Raw genomic sequence first — 23,026 nt, 5'->3', positions numbered from 1 at the left:
ATACCAGTGCATAAACTACCTCACCAGACTCAAGGACAGCTTCTATGCCACTGTTATAAGACGATAGAACAGTCCCTAGTATGATTAGATGGACTCTTGAACTCAAAATCCATGGTCTGAACATAAAATTATGGTCTAGCACCTTATTGTTTTCCTGCTGTGCACTTCCTCTTGAACTATTAGAGTCATAGAAAAGTACAGCAGAGAAACAGGCCCTTCAGCCCATCTAGTCCATGCCAAAGCCATTTAAACTGCCTACTTGTATTGACCTGCACCGGGACCATAGGCCTCCACACCCCTACCATCCCAGTACCTGTCAAACTTCGCTTAAACTTTGAAATCAAGCTTACTTGCACCACTTGTGCTGGCAGCTCGTTCCACAGCCCTCGGCATGCAGAAGTTTCCCCTTGTGTTCTCCTTTCTGCATTCTGTTATTGCTTTTCCTTTTGTACTACCTCGATACACTTGTGTTTGGAATTATCTGTCTGGATGGCACACAAACCAAAGTTTTTCACTGCACCTCAGGCTATGTGGCAATAATAAAACAATTTACTAATGTAATTTAATTTACCACCCCTGTATTGGTTTATTCATTTTTATTTTAGTAACAGTACACTTTTATTGCAGTTTCACTTCCGTAACACAAACTACTTGACTACAAGGTGCTCATTTTTCTTCATGCAATATCCATTTTCCTTTGCAAAGCAAAGTAACCTGAAGCAGGGACGACACACAAAGCCCTGGAGGGACTCCGCAGGTCAGACAGTAGCAGGCGTCTCCTGCAACTAATAAAATAGCCACTGAGTGTAAGTTTATGCTCTTCAGCTACAGCCCATCCACTTCCCAAGGTTCAACACCCTGTGCATTCAGAGCACCCTGGCATTGTTGTGTGTGGTTACCTGAGTTGCTGTGGCCATCCTGTGAGCTTGAACCAGTCTTGTCATTCTCCTCTGACCTCTCTCATCAACAAGGCAGTTTGCTCATCAGAACTGCCACTCGCTGGATTCATTTTTGTTCTTCACACCATCCCCTGTAAATTCTAGAGGCCCTTGTGTGTGAAATCCCCAGGAGATCTACAGTTTCTGAGATACTCAAACCACCCCATCTGGCACCAGCAATCATTTTTTAGTCTAAGTCACTTAAATCACACTTCTAACCCCAGTCTGATATTTGCTCTGAAGAGCAAATGAACCTCTTCACCATGTCTGCATGCTTTTATGCACTGAGTTGCTGATTAGGTATTTGCATTGACGAGTAGGCGTACAAGTGTAGCTAATAAAGTGACCACTGTGTGTACAGTATATCCAGATGAAGGGTCTCAACCCCAAATGACAACTGTCCATCTCCCTCCATAGATGCTGCTTGACCCACTGCGTTTATCCAGAGTTTTTGTATGTTGCTCTGGATTACACTGTCTGCGGTCTTTTGTGTAACCTAAGACAGGATTTCTGTGTACGTGTATAGATTAGGGTGTTACAGGCAGCAGCCTTGAAGTAAAGTGCTTGGAAATAGGAAATGAAACCTAATATGTCAAACTTTGCTATTACAGTGAAGTTGTTTTGTTTCTTCCTCATTGGACATCCGCTCCAAGTGTCCCAGATACTGGAAATACAATGTGTGAGGGAACACCTAAAGGCAGCTACCTTTGACCCCATTACCCAATCTACCAGTTATACAGTCCATCACAGAGCAATTCTGTCCACCCACTCAGTATTATTTAAGCAGTAAAAAAAAACTTAATGAAAATAATCTTATTTAAGATTCTAAAGACATTCTGGCCTGCAGGCAGCAAGAATTAGAGTGGGGCCCACTTTTACATCTGCTCTGACTTGATGCACTGAATGGGCGGGAAACCACGTTCTTCCTGTGCCTGGGATGTGCGTGAGGAGCTAGTCTGAGTGCAGGTCACCGCTCCCCTTGGCTGTCCTTTTCCATAAAAGATAAAATCCTAAAAGTGAAGTCCAACACAGACTTTATTTAATTTTTATTTACTTTATTTAGAGATACAACACGGAAACAGGCCCTTCTGGCCCAGTGAGCCCACACTGCCTAATTACACCCATGTGACCAATTAACCTGCTAACTCCGAGCAAACCCACATGGTCGTGGAGGAACGTACAAAGTCCTGACAGATAGCAGCGGAATTAAACCCGGGTCGTTGGCACTGTAATAGTGTAATGCTAACCACTGCATTACCGTGCACCTTTTTCTGTACCCCTTTCTGCTTAATGACAACTTCTTATAACCAGCTGACCAGAACAATACACCAAGAATCTATGAGTGAACCGTGCTCCCATGCCATCTCGAACAACCTTATGCAAGAAAACTTTCTGCACTGGATACAAAATAAGTAGTAGTAGTCATACTCTATTGATCCTGGTGGAAATTGGTTTTCGTTACAGTTGCACTGTAAATAATTAAATAGTAATAAAACCATAAATAGTTAAATAGTAATATGTAAATTATGCCAGGAAATAAGTCCAGGACCAGCCTATTGGCTCAGGGTGTCTGACCCTCCAAGGGAGGAGTTGTAAAGTTTGATGGCCACAGGCAGGAATGACTTCCTATGACGCTCTGTGCTGCATCTCAGTGGAATGAGTCTCTGGCTGAATGTACTCCTGTGCCCAACCAGTGCATTATGTAGTGGATGGGAGACATTGTCCAAGATGGCATGCAACTTGGACAGCATCCTCTTTTCAGACACCACCGTCAGAGAGTCCAGTTCCATCCCCACAACATCACTGGCCTTACGGATGAGTTTGTTGATTCTGTTGGTGTCTGCTACCCTCAGCCTGCTGCCCCAGCACACAACAGCAAACATGATAGCACTGGCCACCACAGACTCGTAGAACATCCTCAGCATCGTCCGGCAGATGTTAAAGGACCTCAGTCTCCTCAGGAAATTAATTACCCTAACAAATCCCCTGGTGTAGCTTTTTTGCCCGTCCCTGTGCTCCTACACTGCGTTACTCCTGTGTCGACTATCAATGAAGGAGACATCTTATGACCTCCTGGCTGTTATGGTCCCAGAGAGTCCAGCTTTGAAGTATCTTCTGCCCAGTGGGAGGGGGAAAAAAGAGAGAATAAATGGGGTGGGAAGGCTGTTTGGTTATGGGGTTGCTTTCTTGAGGCGATGAGAAGTGGAGACAGAATCTTGCTCGCCATCAACCAGTTGAACCAAAGAAGCAGATGTCTATGCTATATGACTCCCCCAGGGCTTGGAGAAAAGATCTATCTGCCAGTCATGGAGCAAATTACACTTAGGAATGATCAGGAGGCCAGGATTCTTTGAGTGTAGATGTTTCTAAGTCATGGAGGGCTAGAGGAAGCTAATGGTTGGGAGAGTGGAGAAGTTTGACAGGCTTGAAAATGATGAGAATTCCTATTGACATTTCTTTTTGTTTTTACTTCTTACCATTTGTGTTTCCTGTGGTTCCTACTTCATATCTAATGGAAGCCTGGTTGTTCAGTTGTCAATGTAATCCTCCTCTTCTGGAACAGGATGAAACTGCGGCGTGAAATGTACGCTTAAACGCTATAAATGATGGCAACCATCAACTGGTTTTAATGTCAGAATTTTCTCAGATGGAAAGAGAGCCTTTTCTTGATTTTTATTTCTATTTCTATATAATTGGTTTATTGGTGTACGGTGAAAAACTTTGTTTTGCATGCCACCCATACAGATCATTTCACTGAGGTTTAGTACACTGAGGTTGTACAAAGGGGAAAGCAGTAACAGAATGGAAAATATAGTGTTATAGTTACAGAGAAAGTACAGTGTAGGCAGACAGTAAGTTACAAGGAGCAGGAAGAGGTAGAATTCATCTTTATCAATATACAGTATGAGGTCCTGAAGAAGGGCCCATGACCCAAAATTGTTGAGTATTCAATCCTCTCCATAGATGCGACCTGACTTGCTGAGTTCCTTCTGCATTTTGTGTGTGTATTGCTCTGGATTTACAGCATCTGCAGACTTTCCTGTATTTTTAATATGAGGTTTGTTCAAGTCTTATGACAGAGGGATAGAAGAGAGAATGTTTGGGGTGGGAAGGGATTTTGGTTACGTTGGTTGCTTTCTTGAGGCAATGAGAAGCGGAGTTGGAATCTTGTTCGGCATGGACCAGTTGGACCGAAAAGGCTGGTTTCTATGCTATATGACCCCATGATTAAACTTATTCTTACCAGTCATGAATGGCTGATCCCCTCTTTTGGACTGTGATCCCTGCAGCTATTTTCCCTGTTAAACCCTCAGAGAATTTTATACATTTCAGTTAAATCCCCTCTTGTTCATGGAAAGTGAAGAGCCTTCAGGACTATTGAATGATTTGTCTTAAATTATGTGCTGAGGCAGGTCCTTGTTGACTTTTTTTAATAAAGCCTGTGACAAGGTGGCCACAAGATGTCAGGTGTGAGCCTGGAAAGTCTTAAACAACATTAAGTGAGTTGGAACGTAGCTGCACTAACAGGGATAAGAACACTGATAGTGCACACCTCTCCATGAGTTCAAGCTCCTAGTCTGTCATTCATTGGAAGATTGATTGAAATTTTATCTTCAATAATTCATAACTTTGCATTAAGGAAAGGAATAGAACCCCTCCAACTGGTAATACTGAAACCATGGTTGGGTTGAGTTGTTCTCCGATGTTGACTATTTACTTACAAACATTCGGTCACCAATCAGTGAAATGCCATCAGTGTGCTGTTAATTGTGTGTCCTCCAAATGTTTGGCCTTTATATATTTATCAATCAGTTGATTCAATATCATTTTGGAAACTGCCCACATCACAACTGAGTTTCTGAAATGACATTGAATCAGCTCATTGAAAAGTATATAAAGGCCAAACATTCAGAAGGCACATCACAATCAACAGCACACTGACGATGTCTTCTCATACGATGACGAAGTGTTTGCAAATCAATTGCCAAGATCGCAGAACAACTCAACCACCTGAGCTGAATTATTTCCGACTGAAGCAGTGTCATCCAGTTCACTCAGTGATAGAAAGGGGCTGCAAATACAAATACAGCAACAACAGAAGAAATACAATTTTACTTTTAGATTCCAGATATTCTTTAGTAAAGGCATAAATGATTTTGACTTCCTTAGCTATGTTTTAACTAAAGAAAAGTTCAAAGTACAATTTATTATCAGAGTACATACATGTCACCATGTACAGCCCAGAGATTCTCGTTCATTCTTAGCAATGTATAGAATAGTAACTAACCCTCAGGAACTATAAACTGTAAGCAAACTGTGTAAATGCAGGTATAAATAAATAACGAGCATGAAATAACAATGTAACAGAGTCCTTAAATGAGTGTAGTTATCCCCTTTTGTTCAAGACCCTGATGGTTGAGGGGTAGTTCTTGAAGCTGGTGGTGTGAATCCTCAGGCACCTGTGTCTTCTACCTGATGGCAGCAGTGAGAAAAGAGCATGGCTTGGGTGGTGACGATCTTTGATGATGGAAGCTATGGCAATGTTTTATGTAGATATGCTCAATGATTGGGAGGATTTTATCCGTGATATACAGGGCCGAATCCACTACCTTTTGTATTATTTTCTACTCAAAGCCATTACTGTTCCGGTACCAGGCTGTAATGCAGCCAGTCAGCACACTTTCCACCACACATCTATAGAAGTTTGCCAAGAGTTTTGATGACATGCCGAATCTCCGCAGACTCCTGTGGAAGTAGAGGTGCTGTTGTGCTTTCTTTGCAATAATATTTATATGATGGGCACAGGACAGGTCCTCTGGTATAGTGACAGTCAGGAGTTTAAAGTTACTGACCCTCTCCACCTCTGATCTGATGATTACTGGCTCATGGACCTCTGGTTTCCCTCTGCTAAAGTTTACTATCAGCTCCTTAGTCTTATTGACATTGAGTGAGAGATTGTTGTTATTACACCACTGAGCCAAGTTTTCAGTCTCCCTCCTGTATGCTGATTCATCACCACCTCTAATACAGCCCATAGCAGTGGTGTCATCAGCAAACTTGTATATGGTGTTGGAACTGTACAGTCAAAGCTTGTCGCAAGTAGAAAAATAAGCAAACCAGGGGACTATGACATAAACATTGACGGCAGAATCTCAGATGGTGACAAGGAGACGTACTGGAGTGAGATTGATTGGCTGGTTGAGTGGTGTTACAACAACAATCTTGTACTCAAAGTCAGTAAGACCAAGGACTGATTGTGGACTTGAGGAAGGGGAAGGGCAGTTCCCGTGGAAGGGATCATCAGTGAAAAGAGTAAACAGTTTCATGTTCCTGGGTGTCATCCTCTCTGATGATCTATCCTGGGTCCACATATTGATGCAGTCGTGAAGAAGGCATGCCTGCAGCCATATTTCATTAGGAGGTTGAGGAGATTTGGTACATGTATCACCAAAGACTCGTGCAGATATTTACAGATGTACCATGGAGGGCATTGTGACTGGTTGTACCAGCAGCTGCTGTGGAGGCTCCAAAACACAGGGCTGGAAAAAGCTGCAGATGGTTTTAAATTCAGCCAGCTCCATACTGGGTACTAGCATCGCCAGAATTGAAGGCATCTTTGAAAGGCGGTATCCATTATTATCCTCACCCCCCAGGACATGCCCTCCTTTCATTGCTACCATTAGGGAGGAGGTACAGGAGCCTGAAGACACACACTCAGGGTTTTACGGTAGCTTCTTCCTCTCTGCCATCAGATTTCTGAACAATTCATGAGCCAGTGAACACTACCTCACTATTTTGCTCTATTTTTGAACTGTTTATTTCTTATATATTCTTTGTGTAATTTACAGTAATTTTTATGTACTGCTGCCACAAATCAGCACATTTCACGACCTTATGTCAGCGATAACAAAGCTGATTAAAATTGTGAGACTGGTGTTCACTGGTGTTCAGTGAGATATGGGTGTCCTTCACTCGTCACCTGAAGGTTCAGCAAGCAACTAGCAAGGCAAATGAGGTTTTGTTTTATTGCAAGAGGATTTGAGAACAAGAAGAGAGACGTCTTGTTCCAGCTGCAGATAAGGCCCTGATGAGACCGACACTGAAATTTTGTGTACTGATCTGGTCTCCCTACCTAAAGAATGATACTGAGCAGTAGTGTAGTGGAGATTCACCAGGTCTATAGCTGGGGGATGGTGGGTCGGGTCAAGTTTACTGCTTCAGTACATGTATGCACAGGTGCAATGAAAAACATACTTGCAATAGCATCACAGGCATGTAGTGTTAGGGCATATTCTGGAGTTAGGGTATATAGCAAATATTTACTTCAGCAGCAATCAATTTTCAGGCATAAACATGGATTGTAGATCGAATTTAAAATGTAGCCCTAACAATAGGTTTCCCAGAGCTGTTGGCAAACCAGACAATCCTGATTAACATTCATTAGGGTGTCGGGAGTGTGGGTGCAAAGACGGAGGTGTGTGAAAACTACATGTAATTCAAAGGAAGCATTGTAGATACATTGTAACTGTAGAATTGTCCTGCTGTTACCTTTGATCTTTAGCATATAAAAATGTCATGTAATATTGAGTTGGGAGGCCTCTGCCTCCAAGAGTGTCTCATTTTGTTGAATAAAAGTATCCACTAGATTCAGTGTCTCCTTAGTGACTTTGTTCACATTACAACAAGAGTAAGAAAAGCATAAATGAAACATTGTACACAAAAGTACACAATTAGGACAAAAAAAAAGTTCATTGTAGTGCGGAGTGGTCATAGTGTTGCTATACTGTGGTGACGATTAGGATTGTACAGGTTGTTTCAAGAACTTTATAGTTGAAGGGAAACAAATGTTCTTGAACCGGGTGGTGTGGAACTTCAGGCCTCTGTGCCTCCTGTCCGATAGTTGCTGTGAGAAAAGGGCAAGAATCTTTGGTGATACACGTGATACATGTTGTCTTGTTGAGGCAGTGTCTCATGTGGATACTCTTGATGCGGGAGGGATGTCCTCTGGGGAGAGAGGACACCTAGAGACCAGAGAATTGAAGAGAACTGATTGAAGTGTGCAAAATTAAGAGGCTTGACAGGGTAGATTGAGGGATGATGATTTCTCTGGCAATGGTGTCTAGAACCAGGGGCATTTTCTGTCAAAATAATGGATTAACTATTCAGGGCTGAGATGAGTGATACTTCAGCCAGAGGGCTGGTGGTCTCTGCTCTTCAATGCCCACCTGGTGACTCACTTAGTATATTTAAGGCAGAGGTTGGGTTAGTAGAGGAAAGTGAAGCCGACATAAAAGAAGAGCTTTATCTTATGAAATGGTGGAACAGGAGCAACAGGGCTGAGTAGCATGTCACAACTGCAATTTTTAAGTTTAAAAAAGTGATCATCTTATGTATTTCTTTACCTATAACTTATGTGATCCAGTGACTTTCACTGGCATCTTATTATCAGCCTCATCAAAATTGCACAGCTCATGACTGTAATAAAAGGCTATGCACGGAAGCCTCTGGGAAAATCTTTGAAGAGCCATTATAATGTGCCAGTCCAGTGAGCTTAATTATCTTCCAATAATTCTTACATCTGTGCATGTCTAAAACTGAAATTAAATCACACAACTACTGTGTATTTTACTGGTATTTTATGTACTTAGCCAACCAAGTATTATCCTCAAACAGAAAACTTGTTAGCTAAACCCAGTCCATTAGTAATGGCCCGGTAACTGGAAATGGATGTGTTGTTTCAAGAACACAATGATTCAATGCTGCTGTACTCTCAGACCTAATACTGAGAGTCTCAGGAATCTGCCCCAGTGAAAATCTACAGGAAAGGCAAGAGGAGGTAATATGCAGAAAAACTAGCCAGTGCTGTATTTTTTTAACTGGATGCTTTATCGTGGAATGAGCTGGGAGGAGCTGATAAGACAAAAATGGTTTATATAGAAGACACGTACCAACTTCAAACTAGTTTACTGTACCACACAAAATTCACTTTCAAGGAGTCTACAACTCATGCTCTCAGTATTTCTTTATTTTTTAATATTTTGCATTTTGTCTTTAACACATGGTTGCTTGTCTGTAGTTTTGTGTGTAGTTTGCATGTTTTTTTTAATTCCATTGTACTTTTTTGTTCTACTGTGAATGCTTGCAAGAAAATGAATCTCCTGGTTGTATATGAATACATAAAGTTACTTTAATAATAAACTTTGAACTTTGAAATGCTTTTGTTACAGTAAATCTCCAATGACATCTGATTATTTGGAAATCCTGGTGTTAAGGCATTTAGCTCACTGGACGGTGTTTCCAGTGGTCACACGTAAATTGTCGATCTCCTATTTCCCACACTCCCTTAATATCCACTTGGGCCCTTTTGCATTTACTCCCAAGAAACTTAACCGAGTTCACTAGGAAAATTATTATAATATGGAATGCATGAAGAAAGTGATTTTAAAAGTATTAAATAGCTTCCAGACTGGCATCACCAATGTTCCAAGTCAGAGAGCAGTATGGCACAAAACAGGCCCTTTGTCCCATCTGGTCCATGCTGAATAATTATTCTGCCTAGTCCCAATGTTCTGCACCTGGACTACAGCCTTCCATAATACTTACATAAACTTCTCCAAAATGTTGAAATCAAGTGTGCAATTGTATTTGAAGAAATGGAATCTGAAACTTTGTTGGTAAACCAGAGTCTGGAATAGTCAGCAGGTCAGGCTGTATCTGTGGGGAGAGTAACAGTGTTATTATTTCTGATTGATGACCCTTCATCAAAATGGTTTAAATTGGACTTTAATAGGGCAGTGTTTAAATAAAGCTAATCATATCTAATAATCCAGATCACTGGCCAAAACATGAAAGGAATACGGGGATATTTCCAATTTCTTTTGAAATTCTGTTTATATATCATGCAGTTTGCTTTTCAATTATAAGTCTTTATCATTAATTATTTATTTATTGAGATGCAGCGCAGAACAGGCCCTTTCGGTCCTTTGAGCTGCGCTGCCCAGCAATCCCTGATTTAATCCTAGCCTGATCAGGGGACAATTTACAATAACCAATTAACCTACCAACCCGAATGTCCTTGGTCTATAAGAGGAAACCAGAACACCTGGAGGAAACCCACACAGTTATGGGGAGAACATACAAACTCCTTACAGGCAGCAGCGGAAATTGAAATCGAGTTGCCTGTATTGTAAGGCATTGTGCTAACCACTATACTATCATGCCAAACTGTAATTGTCCTTGGCCTGTAACCAATCCTCCTTGTTGGATGCCCTTTAACATTCAGGACTGAATATGATGAAATGTCCTAATGAGAAATCTCAGGCTGAAATGTTGACTGTTTAATCCTCTCCATAGATGTTGCCTGACCTGCTGTGTTCCTCTAGCATTTTGTGTGTGTTGCTCTGGATTTCCAGCATCTGCAGAATCACTTTGGAGTTTTTGTTTCTATTGCACTCCTTACCTTATGCCTATATTCTTCTATAGATCTGACTAAAAGGCTTAGGGAGGAATTTTCAGATATTGGGGCTTATCAACATTATTAATTAAACCACAAGGATGGATTGAAGTAATCAAGTATGAAGAATGAAGAGTCTCTGTTGAGACAGATCTAGTGACTTTGTGAATTCTGATTAAACTTTTTTCTTACAGGCCCTTTCAAGAACTGGCAATTGAATGCAGTGAATATACAAGGATTACAAGGTAAATGCCATAATCCCATTTGATACTATCTTGATGTGTTATTAGAGGATACAATGAATGTTCAAACTCTGACCCAATCTTCTGTGTGAGTTCAGACAAGGATGTGGGGAAGATTGGGATTTAGGCTGCAGGGTCTGAATTTAATCATTATTTCTTCCTGGGGAGATCAACCCAAAACTGCCATATCAACATTAGTTATGAGAACTGTAATTGGTTTATTATTGTCACATGTATCAAGATACAGTGAAAAACTTTGTTCTGCATGCCATTCAGACAGCGCACTCTACACACAAATACATTGAGGTAGCACAAAGGAAATTACCAGAATGCAGGACATACACTCAGTGGCCGGTTTATTAGGTACCACTGTATATCTGCTCATTAATACAAGTATTTAATCAGCCAATCATATGGCAGCTACTCAATGCATAACAGCATGCAGATATGGTTAAGAGGTTCAGTTGTTGTTCAGGCCAAACATCAGAATGAGGAAGAAATGTGATCTAAGTGACTTTGACCAGGGAATGATTGTTGGCGCCAGATGGGGTGGTTTGAGTATCTTCAAAACTGTTGATCTCCTGGGATTTTCAAGCACAACAGAATCCAGAGTTTACAGAGAATGGTGTGAGAAACAAAAAAAAACATACAGTGAGTAGCAATTCTGTGGGTGAAAATACCTTGATAACGAGGGAGGTCAAAGGAGAATGGCCAGACTGGTTGAAGCTGACAGGAAGGTGACAGTAACTCAAACTACCATGCGTTACAACAGTGGTGTGCAGAGTCTGAATGCACAACACATCGAACCTTGAAGTGAATGGGCTATAGCAACAGCCACAAACATATACTCAGTGACCACTTTATGAGGTACAGTAGGTACCAAATAAAGGAGCCACTGAGAGTAGTGATACAGTTAGAGAGGAACTGCGGTGCAGGAGGACAAATAAGGTGCAAGGACCATAATGAGATAGATTGGAAGATTAAGGGTTCAGCTTTATTGCGCGAGAGGCCTATACAAGACTCTTGTAAAAGCTGTCCTTGAGCCTGGTAGTACGTGTTTTCAATCTTTTGTATCTTCTGCCTGATGGGAAGGGGGGCGGGGGTGGAGAGAATGACAGGGTGGATTACAATCGCTGCTTTCCTGAGGCGTTTGGAAGTGTAGCGAAAGTCAGTGGCGGGGAGTCTGGTTTTCATGATAGACTGGGCTGTCTTCAATTGCTGTGAAATTTCTTGGGGTCTTGAGCAGGGTAGTTGCCATAGCAATTTGTGATGCATTTGAATAAGAGGTTTTCGATGGTTCTCAGGAGGTGTCAGTACATTGGGAACCATACATCAAAAATTATAAAAGGTTGCAGCAGGGACCATATTCAAGAGGAACCACTTAAATTTACAGTTAGACTTACATTGCAGGATTTATCTTCTAACCCTTGACGACGTGGCCAGGGGTCCTGAGACTAGCTGTGAAATGGAACTAATTGACAAGATGAATTTCCCCTGTCCGAAAGCTACTGTTAGTGTCAAATGATGAACGGTTGTCTTGCTGTCATGGTGACCTTGTAGCCAGACCACTTTCACATTTGATTCTCATGCTGTTGAACCTAATGCTGTTTTACACAGTAGCGGATAACAGATCATTATGGACTGTCTTCAGAAAAATAAACATCCAGGTGAATTTCTGGCAATTCTGTTGAACCGTATTGCAGAATGAGCCACCATATTTAGTAGAAACTGGGGGAGAAAAATTGGGCAAAACTTACCTTGTGTTTTCTTTTACATTAAATCACAGAACTGAGCTGTGATTGATTTGCCTCATTCTCATAGGAGCACAAGTTTGCTTATTTATTGATATACAGTGTGGAATGGGCCCTTCTGGCCCAGCAACCCACCTGTTTAACACTAGCCTAATCACGGGACAGTTTACAATGAACAACAAACCTGCCAACCACTACGTCTTTGGACTTTGGGAGGAAACCAGAGCAGCCGGAGGAAATCCATGTGATCATGGGGAGAACGTAGAAACTCCTTACAGACATTGGCGGGAATTGAACCTGGGTCACTAATACTGTAAAGCATTGTGCTAACCACTAAGCTACCGTGTAGTTTCTCTCCGCCTCCCCCCCCCCCCCCCGGAAGCCATTTGGCCATTGAATAGGCACCTCTGGCATTCACTTTAACAGGCCTCCAGATACAAGTCTAGAACAGGGGCTGCACACACACACACACACACACACAGTTGGAGGAGCACAGCAGGTCATCCAGCATCTACGGAGGGAAATGAACAGTTTATTTTGCTTATTTATTTAGAGAGACAGAGACAGCTCGGTAAGAGGCCCTTCCAGCCCAGTGAGACCTTGCCACCCAACTACACCCATTGGGTTCAACTCTGCTCAGTTCTGGTCACCTCTTTACTGGAAGGATATGGATACTAGACAGTGCAGAGGAGATTTACAAGGGTGTTGCCTGGATTGGAGAGCATGCCTTATGAGAATAGGTTGAGTGAACTTGGCCTTTTTCTCCTGATGAGAGGTGACCTGATAGAAGTGTACAAGAAGACGAGAGTCATTGATTGTGTGGATAGCCAGGGGCTTTTTCCCAGGGCTGAAATGGTTAACATGAGGGGGCATTGTTTTAAGGTGCTTAGAAGTAGGTACATGGGGGGTGTCAGAGATTTCACACAGAGTGGTGGGTGTGTGGAATGCATGGTGGTGGAAGCAGATACAACAGGGTCTTTTAAGAGCCTCGGATAGGTACATGGAGCTTAGAAAAATAAAGGGCTATGCTGTAGGGAAATTCTAGGCAGCCTGTAGGTAGGTTACATGGTCGGCACAACATTGTGGGCCGAAGGGCCTGTAATGTGCTGTAGATTTTCTATGGTCTATGTGCACCCATGTGACCAATTAACCTACTAACATAGATGTCCTTGGAATGTGAGGGGACTTGGAGGAAACCTACACAGTCACAGGGAGAACATATAAACTCCTTACAGACTGCGGCTGAATCGAACCTACACAGTCGCAGGGAGAACATACAAACTCCTTACAGACTGCGGCTAAATCGAACCTGGTTTACCGGCGCTGCTTTCTTCTACATCCTGAAGACATGGTGGGGTCGGTAGGCTGATTGACCACTGTAAATTGCTCCAAATGTATAGGTGGGTGGGAGAATATGGAGTGAGCTGATGGGAACTGGGGAGAATGGATTGAGTGCAAAACAAAGTCAGAGAATGCTGGAAATATTCAGCGCGTCAGGTCGTATCGATGAAACGAGATGCAGAGTCAAACTTTCAGTTCGAAAGTGGAATGATGGTAAATGACTGCTTGATGGTGGGTGGAGATGGTGTGCTGCCTGTTTCTGTACTGTGTTGCGTTATGACTCTGTAACTCAAACTTGGTGTGTTCATTTTCAGCATCTTACCATGGAGAATGTGCAGCCTGTCAGTCCAGAGCCGACCAGCAGAGGGATCTTTTTAATTCGGCTCCTGAATCTGAAATCATTGCCACTGGCTTGCCTTTACTTGGCCATGATCTTCTTCTCTTCAACGTGGCAGAAGTACACCAAACCCCTGGAACTGCGGAAGGTGAGATTGCTGCTCGTTCGTTACCTGGCTTCCAGCAGTCATGTTTGGTTCACGGTGAACTGCGGTCACAGAGCTGGGAAGCAAGATAATGTAAACGGATTGATAGGCAACATCATATCTTGTAGTCTGGCATTTTAACAGAATAACTCAGGAATATGATATTCAAAAACAATTCTTTTATAGTCAGTCACAGAAAACACTGACGAAATACAATTGTAGCTTGCAGCACTCTTCTTGATTGATACATAAACAGTATCCACACATGATGCAAACTGTCTTTTCCAAAAGCTCCCTTCTGAAAAGCACTATTGGGCTATTAAAACAAAAACTTCACGCCTTCTTAAAAGTTTCTTCCCCCGGCAGCTAATCTGATCAATCACCCTAATTAGTTCCCCTGCCACCCCCTCCCCGACTATGCATTAACCCCTCCCATCACTGCATTGCACTATAAATATTTTAAACTACATTTTATAAGGCTGTTTATTGTAAATACATACTGGTATGTATAATTTATGCTAATTTTATTCCATATTGGTACTATAACTAACTTTAATTTTATATAATTCTTTATACTTTATAATTGTTGGATTTTTTTTTTGTATGTCACGCCCTGACCAACACATCACAGCAAATTCCGAATACATATAAATGTACATGGCAAATAAAGATGATAAAGTGAACATTGTTTTTTGATTTTGGACTTCCCACTTTGCCTTTGTTCAGTCATCTTTTCATAGCCGTTTCAGAGTGCGATATACGGTACCCCCGAGGGGTGTGGTCTTGCTGGCGGACTTGTTCAATCTCCGGTATTGATCAAAAATATGAAGGTAGCCACAGTTCTGTGTCTATGCCGCAATGGTTTTCCTGCCACAGTTGTTTTAGAGTGGAGTAGATCAGCAAGAAACAAATTGCTGGAGGATATCACTGAGTTACTCTGTATCTGCAGAGGCAACGGGATTATCGGTGTTTCGGGTCGAGACCCTGCATTGTTGACTATCATTTTTCCTCCACAGATGCTGACTGGCCCTAATCTCATTTCTCTTCCCATTACTATCATTAGAGTGGAGGTACAGGAGCCTGAAACATATGCTCAATATTGTAGCTACAGCTTCTTCCCCTCCACCAGCAGATTTATGAATGGACGATGAACCCATGAAGGCTGGCCAGTGGTGTAGTGGCATCTGCACCGGACTTCGAGGCGAGTGATCCTGGGTTTGAATCCCGCCAGGTTCTTGCATGCTTTCCCTCTGTGCTGACTTGAGTGTTGAACTAGCAACTGGGCCTTGTTTAAAAAAAACAGATAAAATGCTAAAGAAATGGCAAAGTTGCTGCCTGAGCCGCAGAGAGGAATGACAATGAACCACGACCGTTAGCTCACTATTTTTTGCTCTCTTTTTGCACTATTTAAATTTTATATACATATATATTTCTTAATAGAATTGACATCTTCATCATCAGGGTAGCATGGTAGCGTAAAGGTTAGGACAACACTGCAAGCAGCCGCTACTGCCTCTAAGGAGTTTGTATGTTCTCCCCGAGACCATGTAGGTTTCCTCCGGGTGCTCAGGTTTCCTCCCAAGTGTCTAAAGACATACCGGTTAGTAGGTTAATTGGTCATTTTTTACTGTCCTGTGATTAGGCTAGGGTTAAATCAGGGGTTGCTGATCAGCTGAAACTCAGTAACTACAGTAAATAGATAAAATCATCATGTGGTGTGTCATGTGACGTGGGCGATCATGGTCTTTCTATGACTATGATTCTTCTTTGCAAGTTTTTCAACAGAAGTGCTTTGCCATTGCCGCCTTCTGGGCAGTGTCTTTACAAACGAGAGAACCTGCAGATGCTGGAAATCCAAGCAACACAGACAGAAATTTGGAGGAATTCAGCAGGCCAGGTAGCATCATCAATAGAAAAGAGTACAGTTGACTTTTTTCAGGCTGAGACCCTTCATCAGGACTGATGAAAGGTCTCGGCCCGAAAAGTTGACCGTACTCTTTTTCCATAGATGCTGCCTGCCCTGCTGAGTTCCTCCAAAATTCTGTCTGTGTTGCAGTGTCTTTAGAAGATGGGTGACCCCAGCCATTATCAATACACTTCAGCTATTGTCTGCCTGGTGTCAGTGGTCGCATATCCAGGGATTGCGATATGCACCAGCTGTTCGTACAACCATCCATCACCTGCTCCCAGGGTTTCATGTGACCCTGATCGGGGGGTGGGGTGGGGTGGCGGGGGGCTAAGCAGGTGCTACACCTCATCCAAGGATGTCCTGTGAGCTAGCAGAGGGAAGGAGTGCCTTACACCTCCTTTGCTAGAGATGTATCACTACCCCACCACCCAATAGAGGTTGTGATGATAAACCCAATTCTAATTCTGATTCTCCCGCCGACGTCCTACAGAACTTTGTTAGCTTTTTGTTCCTTTCTGCAGTATCTGCCATCCCTCTTGTGATTCTAGTCATTTCGCTAATTGGTTTCTGCCTTTGGGTACTGTCTTCAGCAATGGAAACCAAGTGTCTGGTTGGGGGTGAAATATGACCATGGATGAATATCACAGCGAAGCAATTGTTTTTGTTTTAAAAAATGCCCAACCTAGCTACTGCCAAATCCACTGTAGCCCCGGAACTGCAGTTATACTGTCTGCATGACCAACTGCACTGAGAAGATACTCAGCTGATACTCTCCACTACAATAATGCAATATACTCTTCACTACACATCACATTACACATTAATGGGCGACACAGTAGTGTAGTAGTTAATGTAATGCTATTACATGCCAACAGCAGGAGTGTAGTGGTTAATGTAATGCTATTACATGCCAACAGCAGTAGTGTAGTGGTTAATAGACAATAGGTGCAGGAGTAGGCCATTTGGCCCCTCGAGCCAGCACCGCCATTCACTGTGATCATGGCTGATCATCCACAATCAGTATCCAGTTCCTGCCTTATCCACATAACCTTTGATTCCACTATCTTAAAGAGCTCTATCCATCTCTTTCTTGAAAGCATCCAGAGACTTGGCCTCCACAGCCTTCTGGGGCAGAGCATTCCATATATCCACCACTCTCTGGGTGAAAAAGTTTTTCCTCAACTCCGTTCTAAATGGCCTACCCCTTATTCTTAAACTGTGGCCTCTGGTTCTGGACTCATCCGTCAGCGGGAACATGCTTCCTGCCTCCAGTGTGTCCAATCCCTTAATAATCTTATATGTTTCAATAAGATCCCCTCTCAGCCCTCTAAATTCCAGAGAATACAAGCCCAGTCGCTCCAATCTTTCGACATACGACAGTCCTGCCATCCCGGGAATTAACCTTGTGAACCTACGCTGCACTCCCTCAATAGCAAGAATGTCCTAATGCGTTAATGTAACACTATTACATGCCAACAGCAGTAGAGTGTGGTTAATGTTACGCTATTACATGCCATCAGCAACATAGTTCTTCTGCACATCACTGTTGTAATACGTGGTTTACATGAGTTACTGTTGTCTTCCTGTCAACTTGAACCAGTCTGGCCATTCTTCTCTGACCTCTCTCATTAACAAGGCATTTTCACCCACAGAACTGCCGCTGAATTGAAGTTTTTTTTTTGTTTAGCACACCATTCTCTGAAAACTAGAGACTGTTGTGTGTGAAAATCCCAGGAGATGAGCATTTCTGAGATGCTCAATCCAAACTACCCGGTACCAACAATCATTCCACCGTCAAAGTCACTTGTATCACATTCCTTCTCCATTCTGATGCTCGGTCTGAACAACAACTGAATGAATCTCTTGGCCATATCTGCATGCTTTTATAGATTGACTTGCTGCCATATGATTGGCCGATGAGTTATTTGCATTAATGACCAGATGTGCAAATGTACCTAATAAAGTGGCCACTGAAAGTAATTGTCACCATATACAACCTTGAGGTTTATTTTCTTTCAGTCATTTACAGAAAAATAAAAAATACAATAAAATTTACGAATATCTATACATAAAGAACAGCCGATAGACAACCAGATCGAGTCAAGTCAGCCACTGCCTTTTCCACTGGCTGTTTGTCAGTCTATAGATTCTGATGAAAATTGAATTTAGAAGATCAGTAGGTGATCTCTCTCCGTAACAGAACAGGGCTGAGAAAACCGGAATAATTGCATTCTGGCCTTTGACCTGTGCCGGCACAGAGGTTACAGTACAATAACTTGCTCAGATATCCTGGCTGCAGATGTATAGTTACCACCTATTGCTGTCCAAGTCCTTCCCACATACAAATAGTTGTGTGTGTGTGTCCGCGTGTCTGTCTGTTGTATAATTGTCGGTCACTGTAACTGGATCACACTCAGCTGTGATGCACCCTCAAGCTGCATGTCTTCCAGAAAAATCCACCAGTAAAGGATTATGACTTGAGTGTCATACCCGGTGGTACCAGCTGTAGGTACAAACCCAAGGGAATCAGCACCATCATCAAAGGCAGAGGAGAGGGAGGCAAGGGCAGAAAGCAAGTGCTGTGAATGTATTCGTGGCTCGTTTATCTCTGTGGTATCTCATTATTCTCAGAGACTATTCTCTTCAACTTCTCATTGTGGAGAGGCTTGTGTGTTCCTGAGACCCTGTGAGCGATGTCGCCTGGACTTTAGCCACCCGGCTTTTCACTCAAGGTAGGGTCACCCTTGCCGGTGGGGTCAAGGGAGAGGTTCCAGACAGAAAGCGAACCAACGAAGACCTCAGAAGTGGAGTTGGCGGAAGATGACGACACGTCACAATGGCAGTGAAGACGGAGGAAGGCTAAAGCAGTGAGGGGTCCCCAGCCGTCTTGCATTCCATCCCACTAGACCCTGACCCCCATCTGTCAAGGACCATGTGATGCATCGGTCTCTGCACATTAAACAAAGTCACGCACAGCCGTTCTCCATTTATGGAATCCACCCTTACATCCCAGTTGTGTAGATCCCGGATTGGCCTCTACGGCCATTTAGCTCCTTGGAATCCACCAATAGACAACTCCTTATGATACTCGACTCGAATGGTGACACTACTACTATTGTCAAAGACATTGAAGCAGGGATCTCAAGATCTGGTATTTTATTGACTACTGATTTTTTGAAAAAGAACTTAGATTTGTTTATTTACCACACTTTTATTTATGATATTTTAAGGAAAAACATAGTCCTTTAAACAGAAATATCATCACTGTTTCTATTTTTTTCCTCTCTGAGCTCTTAAATCTACATAGTGTGGCTTCATGGGAAGCCACTGCTCTAGTTAACGAGAGTAGATACATTTTGAATTAATTCAATTATGATTTAAAATTTCTTCTCCTCCCCCCCCCCATACTTTGTTGAATTGCAGTTGAGACATCTAATTAGCAATGCTTTAACATGGGATACATCTGGTATTTTCAGGGGGTTTTCATTAAGGGTTTTTAAACCACAGCCCATTTCGCTTTTCACTCTGGCGGAAGATTGTCTGGCACTGTTATAATAAAAAAAAATCACAATTCTGGTTTGTATCTCTCAATTCACATACTTCATAAAATAAAATTATCTGGTCATTATCACATGACTGTTTGTAAGAACTTGCTGTGCGCAATTTGGTAGCAATGTTTCCTAATAACGTCGGTAACTGCACTTTAGAAGAATGTTATGGGCTGAGGGATTTCCTGAGAGTGTGTTTAATGCGCCATTTAGTGTGAAATCTTTTATCCTACATGGTAGGTGTTAGCTGTTTGCTTCCCTGTGTAAATACCACTAATCTTCAGAGTTATTCATATCAAACTCTTAGCAAGTCTACTTTTTTTTGATATATTTAGCAGTGCTAAGTAAGATTTGTTGCCACTGCATTATTTATCACAGCTGTGCCAGTGATTACTTTCAAACTTGACCTGTTCCTTATTAAACTTTATTTAAAAGTGTATTAAGATCAGCATTAGTTTTCGTGACTGAGTGTTTTTCTTTTAATTATTATTCCTGCTGTTATATTTGACAAAAAGCACTCCTGTATACTGTTTATATGCCTATTTGCTATTTTCCCACTTGGATAATAATGTACATGAATGATTCATGCCGAACATACATAATGCATAATTAAATCACAGTTTGATGGAGTGGAATTTATTAATTGTGAAGACACATGTGTTTCTGTAATACACTAATTTATTTCGATAGTTTTTATTGCTACGTTGCTCACTCAGCCGTAATCAGCTACTCTGAGTTACTAAGTAGCAGTTGCACATTGTTGTAACAAATTATCTACAGGAACATGCTAAACACAGACAGGGACTGTTAAAGATACAGATTGGAATAATACGTTTCTTAAGAAAACTTATCAAATTAATTACAGTAATGGTGGCAACTTGATCATTTATCCTTGGCTGTCAAAAGTAAATTTTGATGGATTAACGAGGCTGATAGATTGCAGATTGTGTATGGAATTCGTGTCAATTATAAATAATGGGTTGTGTTAACAATGCAAGCAGAACTGGAAACATTTATATCAATTAGCAACCTTCTTTTGCTTTTAGCCGGCTGATGAACAAGAAATGTATTTTAAATTTGGATTCTTCCACACTAAATGATGTGGCCACTGTCGGGATGCTTGAATGCGAGTGTGTGGCGGTTTTGTCAGATGTGGTTTCCTTTTGAGGTATCAAGTACTGAGGTGGAAATGTTCTGTATATTGTGTGTCTGAGATAATATTACTGGAAAGAAATGCTTGGAAGGGTGACGGCTTTAAAACAGTGCCCCCCAGTGGCTGTGTATAAAATTACCATCCATCGTACTCCAGACCAGAATGGTTGATGCTGAAGGTAGCTGGCCCCCACTGTGGTAACAGTAAGTGTGCTGCAATATTCCTCAAGAAAATTAAATAAATAGATATATGTGACTGGTACTTCCTGTACTTAATATAGTGGTCACTGAGTGTATGTCCACGGTCTTTTGCTGCTGTAGTCTATTCACTTCAAGGTTCAACATGCTGTGTGTTTGAAGATGCTGTTCTGCATGCTGCTGTTGCAATGTGTGGTTATATGAGACACTGTCACCTTTCTGTCAGCTTGAACCAGTCTGGCCATTCTCCTCTGACCTCTCTCATTAACAAGGCCATTTTCAGCCACAGAACTGCGGCTCACTGTTTTGCTTTTTGTTTTTCACACCATTCTCTGTAATCTCTAGAAACTGTTATGCATAAAAAAAAAACACCCAGGAGATCAGCAGTTTCTGGCCTCAACAATCATTGCACAGTCAAAGTCACTTAGATCACATTTCTTCCTAATTCTGACGTTTCAGGTGAACAACCACTAAACCTCTTGATTATGTCTGCATGCTTTTATGCATTGAGTTGCAGCCACACGATTGGCTGATTAACATTATTTCATTTGATTATATATATGTGCAGACAAATTTGACGACGATTGGATACGGTATTTGCATTAACGGGCAGGTGTGCCTAAAGGAGTGGCCACTCAGTGTATCTATATTCTGTTCTGGAATTTTATTAATGTTTCTTGAAAGTGACGCGAGGGTTAGAGATGACCACAATGCCCGACGCTATACCTGCTGACTTGAATGTAATGAACAGCAACCTGAGTGAGTTACCAAAGGAAGACTGGTATCTGTGAACCGTTCCAGCAGAAGACTGCAAAGTCAGCAGCGGTAAAGCAACAGCACCAACAAAAATCCCAGTTAAATATCACAGTCCCATAAATTCTGAAATAAGAGATTAGAGGTGAACTCTTCCAAGAACTGCTGCCCATGTAAGCTGGTAGAATATCCCTTAATACATTTTGAGTGCACATTCAGTTGAAAGTAAATAAATTTTACCTCAGAATTCAAAGTTCGAAGTAAATTTATTATCTGGTGTGTACTGTATATGTCACCTGAGATTAATTTACTTGCAGGCATTCACAGTAGAACTAAGAAATACAATAGGATCAATATCAATGAAAAACTACACACAAATGGACTGACAAAGAATTATACTAAAAGTAACCTGAACTATTATAAAACTACTCATATAGCTTTCAAAGAATAGAATATGATATTTTATCCCATATGTTAGATTTGTATGGCAGATAAATTCAGCCACAGTACTTATTGATGGGTGTGCAATATTTAACAGCACTGCCTTCTTACATTGGAGCATTAAGCAATCAGATTCTGACAGTGGTATTAATGCCTCCAGTGATGGAGAGTTGGCCATTTCGAGGGCTAGGTTCATTATCAAATATTCAATCAGTAATTTGGTTTTTAATATTATAGAACTTTTCAATTCAGGTATTTTTATATGGAAGAAATGTATTTGTTAGATGGAAACTTTGAATTGGACAAAGGTGAAAATTAATGCTTGATGTTGATTTGTTGTATTTTCTTTCTGTTAAGACTTTGGCATCTATTTTAGTTTTTAACTAACCATGAGGGACCCAGATGCATCGTAAAGAAAAACGGAAATGCATTGTTCATAAAAAAAAACTTTTAGCTTCATTTCACTCCCTACTATTTCATTCACTGTGTCAATTTCCCTCTCGCCCTCTCTCTCTCTCTTTTCTTTATATTTATATGGTTTTAGATGCTGAGTAATAATGCAGTAAATCTGGTGTCATTTCCTAGGCACAGACACTCCATGTTTATGAATGGCTGGCAGACACTCGTAAACCACACGTAGAGTGTTACACAGTCCGATAGAGAGATATAAACATTTGACATTGGCCATCTTGTCTAAATCTGTTTGATAAATTCAACCTTCTCCAGAAATCTTTTTCCTGAGGCTATTGATTTCAGAAGGATACCAGAATATGATACATTTACTGAGTTAGTATTGGACGCACTGTTACATAGTTAT

General features: G+C 41.6%; 1 protein-coding gene across 2 annotated transcripts in view; it reads left to right on the top strand.

Moving 5' to 3' along the window:
• LOC134358170 (very long chain fatty acid elongase 5-like) overlaps positions 1-23,026 on the top strand; it is a 50,613-nt gene that overhangs the window by 5,723 nt on the left and 21,864 nt on the right. For both annotated transcript variants that reach the window (XM_063070171.1, XM_063070170.1), the window contains exons 2-3: positions 10,587-10,637; positions 14,041-14,211. In XM_063070171.1, the coding sequence (XP_062926241.1) occupies positions 14,050-14,211 (162 nt within the window). In that variant the 5' untranslated portion in view covers positions 10,587-10,637; positions 14,041-14,049. The remainder of the gene's footprint in view (positions 1-10,586; positions 10,638-14,040; positions 14,212-23,026) is intronic.

This window comes from Mobula hypostoma, chromosome 18 (genome assembly GCF_963921235.1).
Source record: "Mobula hypostoma chromosome 18, sMobHyp1.1, whole genome shotgun sequence".
Classification (NCBI taxonomy): domain Eukaryota; kingdom Metazoa; phylum Chordata; class Chondrichthyes; order Myliobatiformes; family Myliobatidae; genus Mobula; species Mobula hypostoma.
Note: the sequence above shows the minus strand (reverse complement) of the source record. Positions and strands in the feature narration are given on the sequence as shown.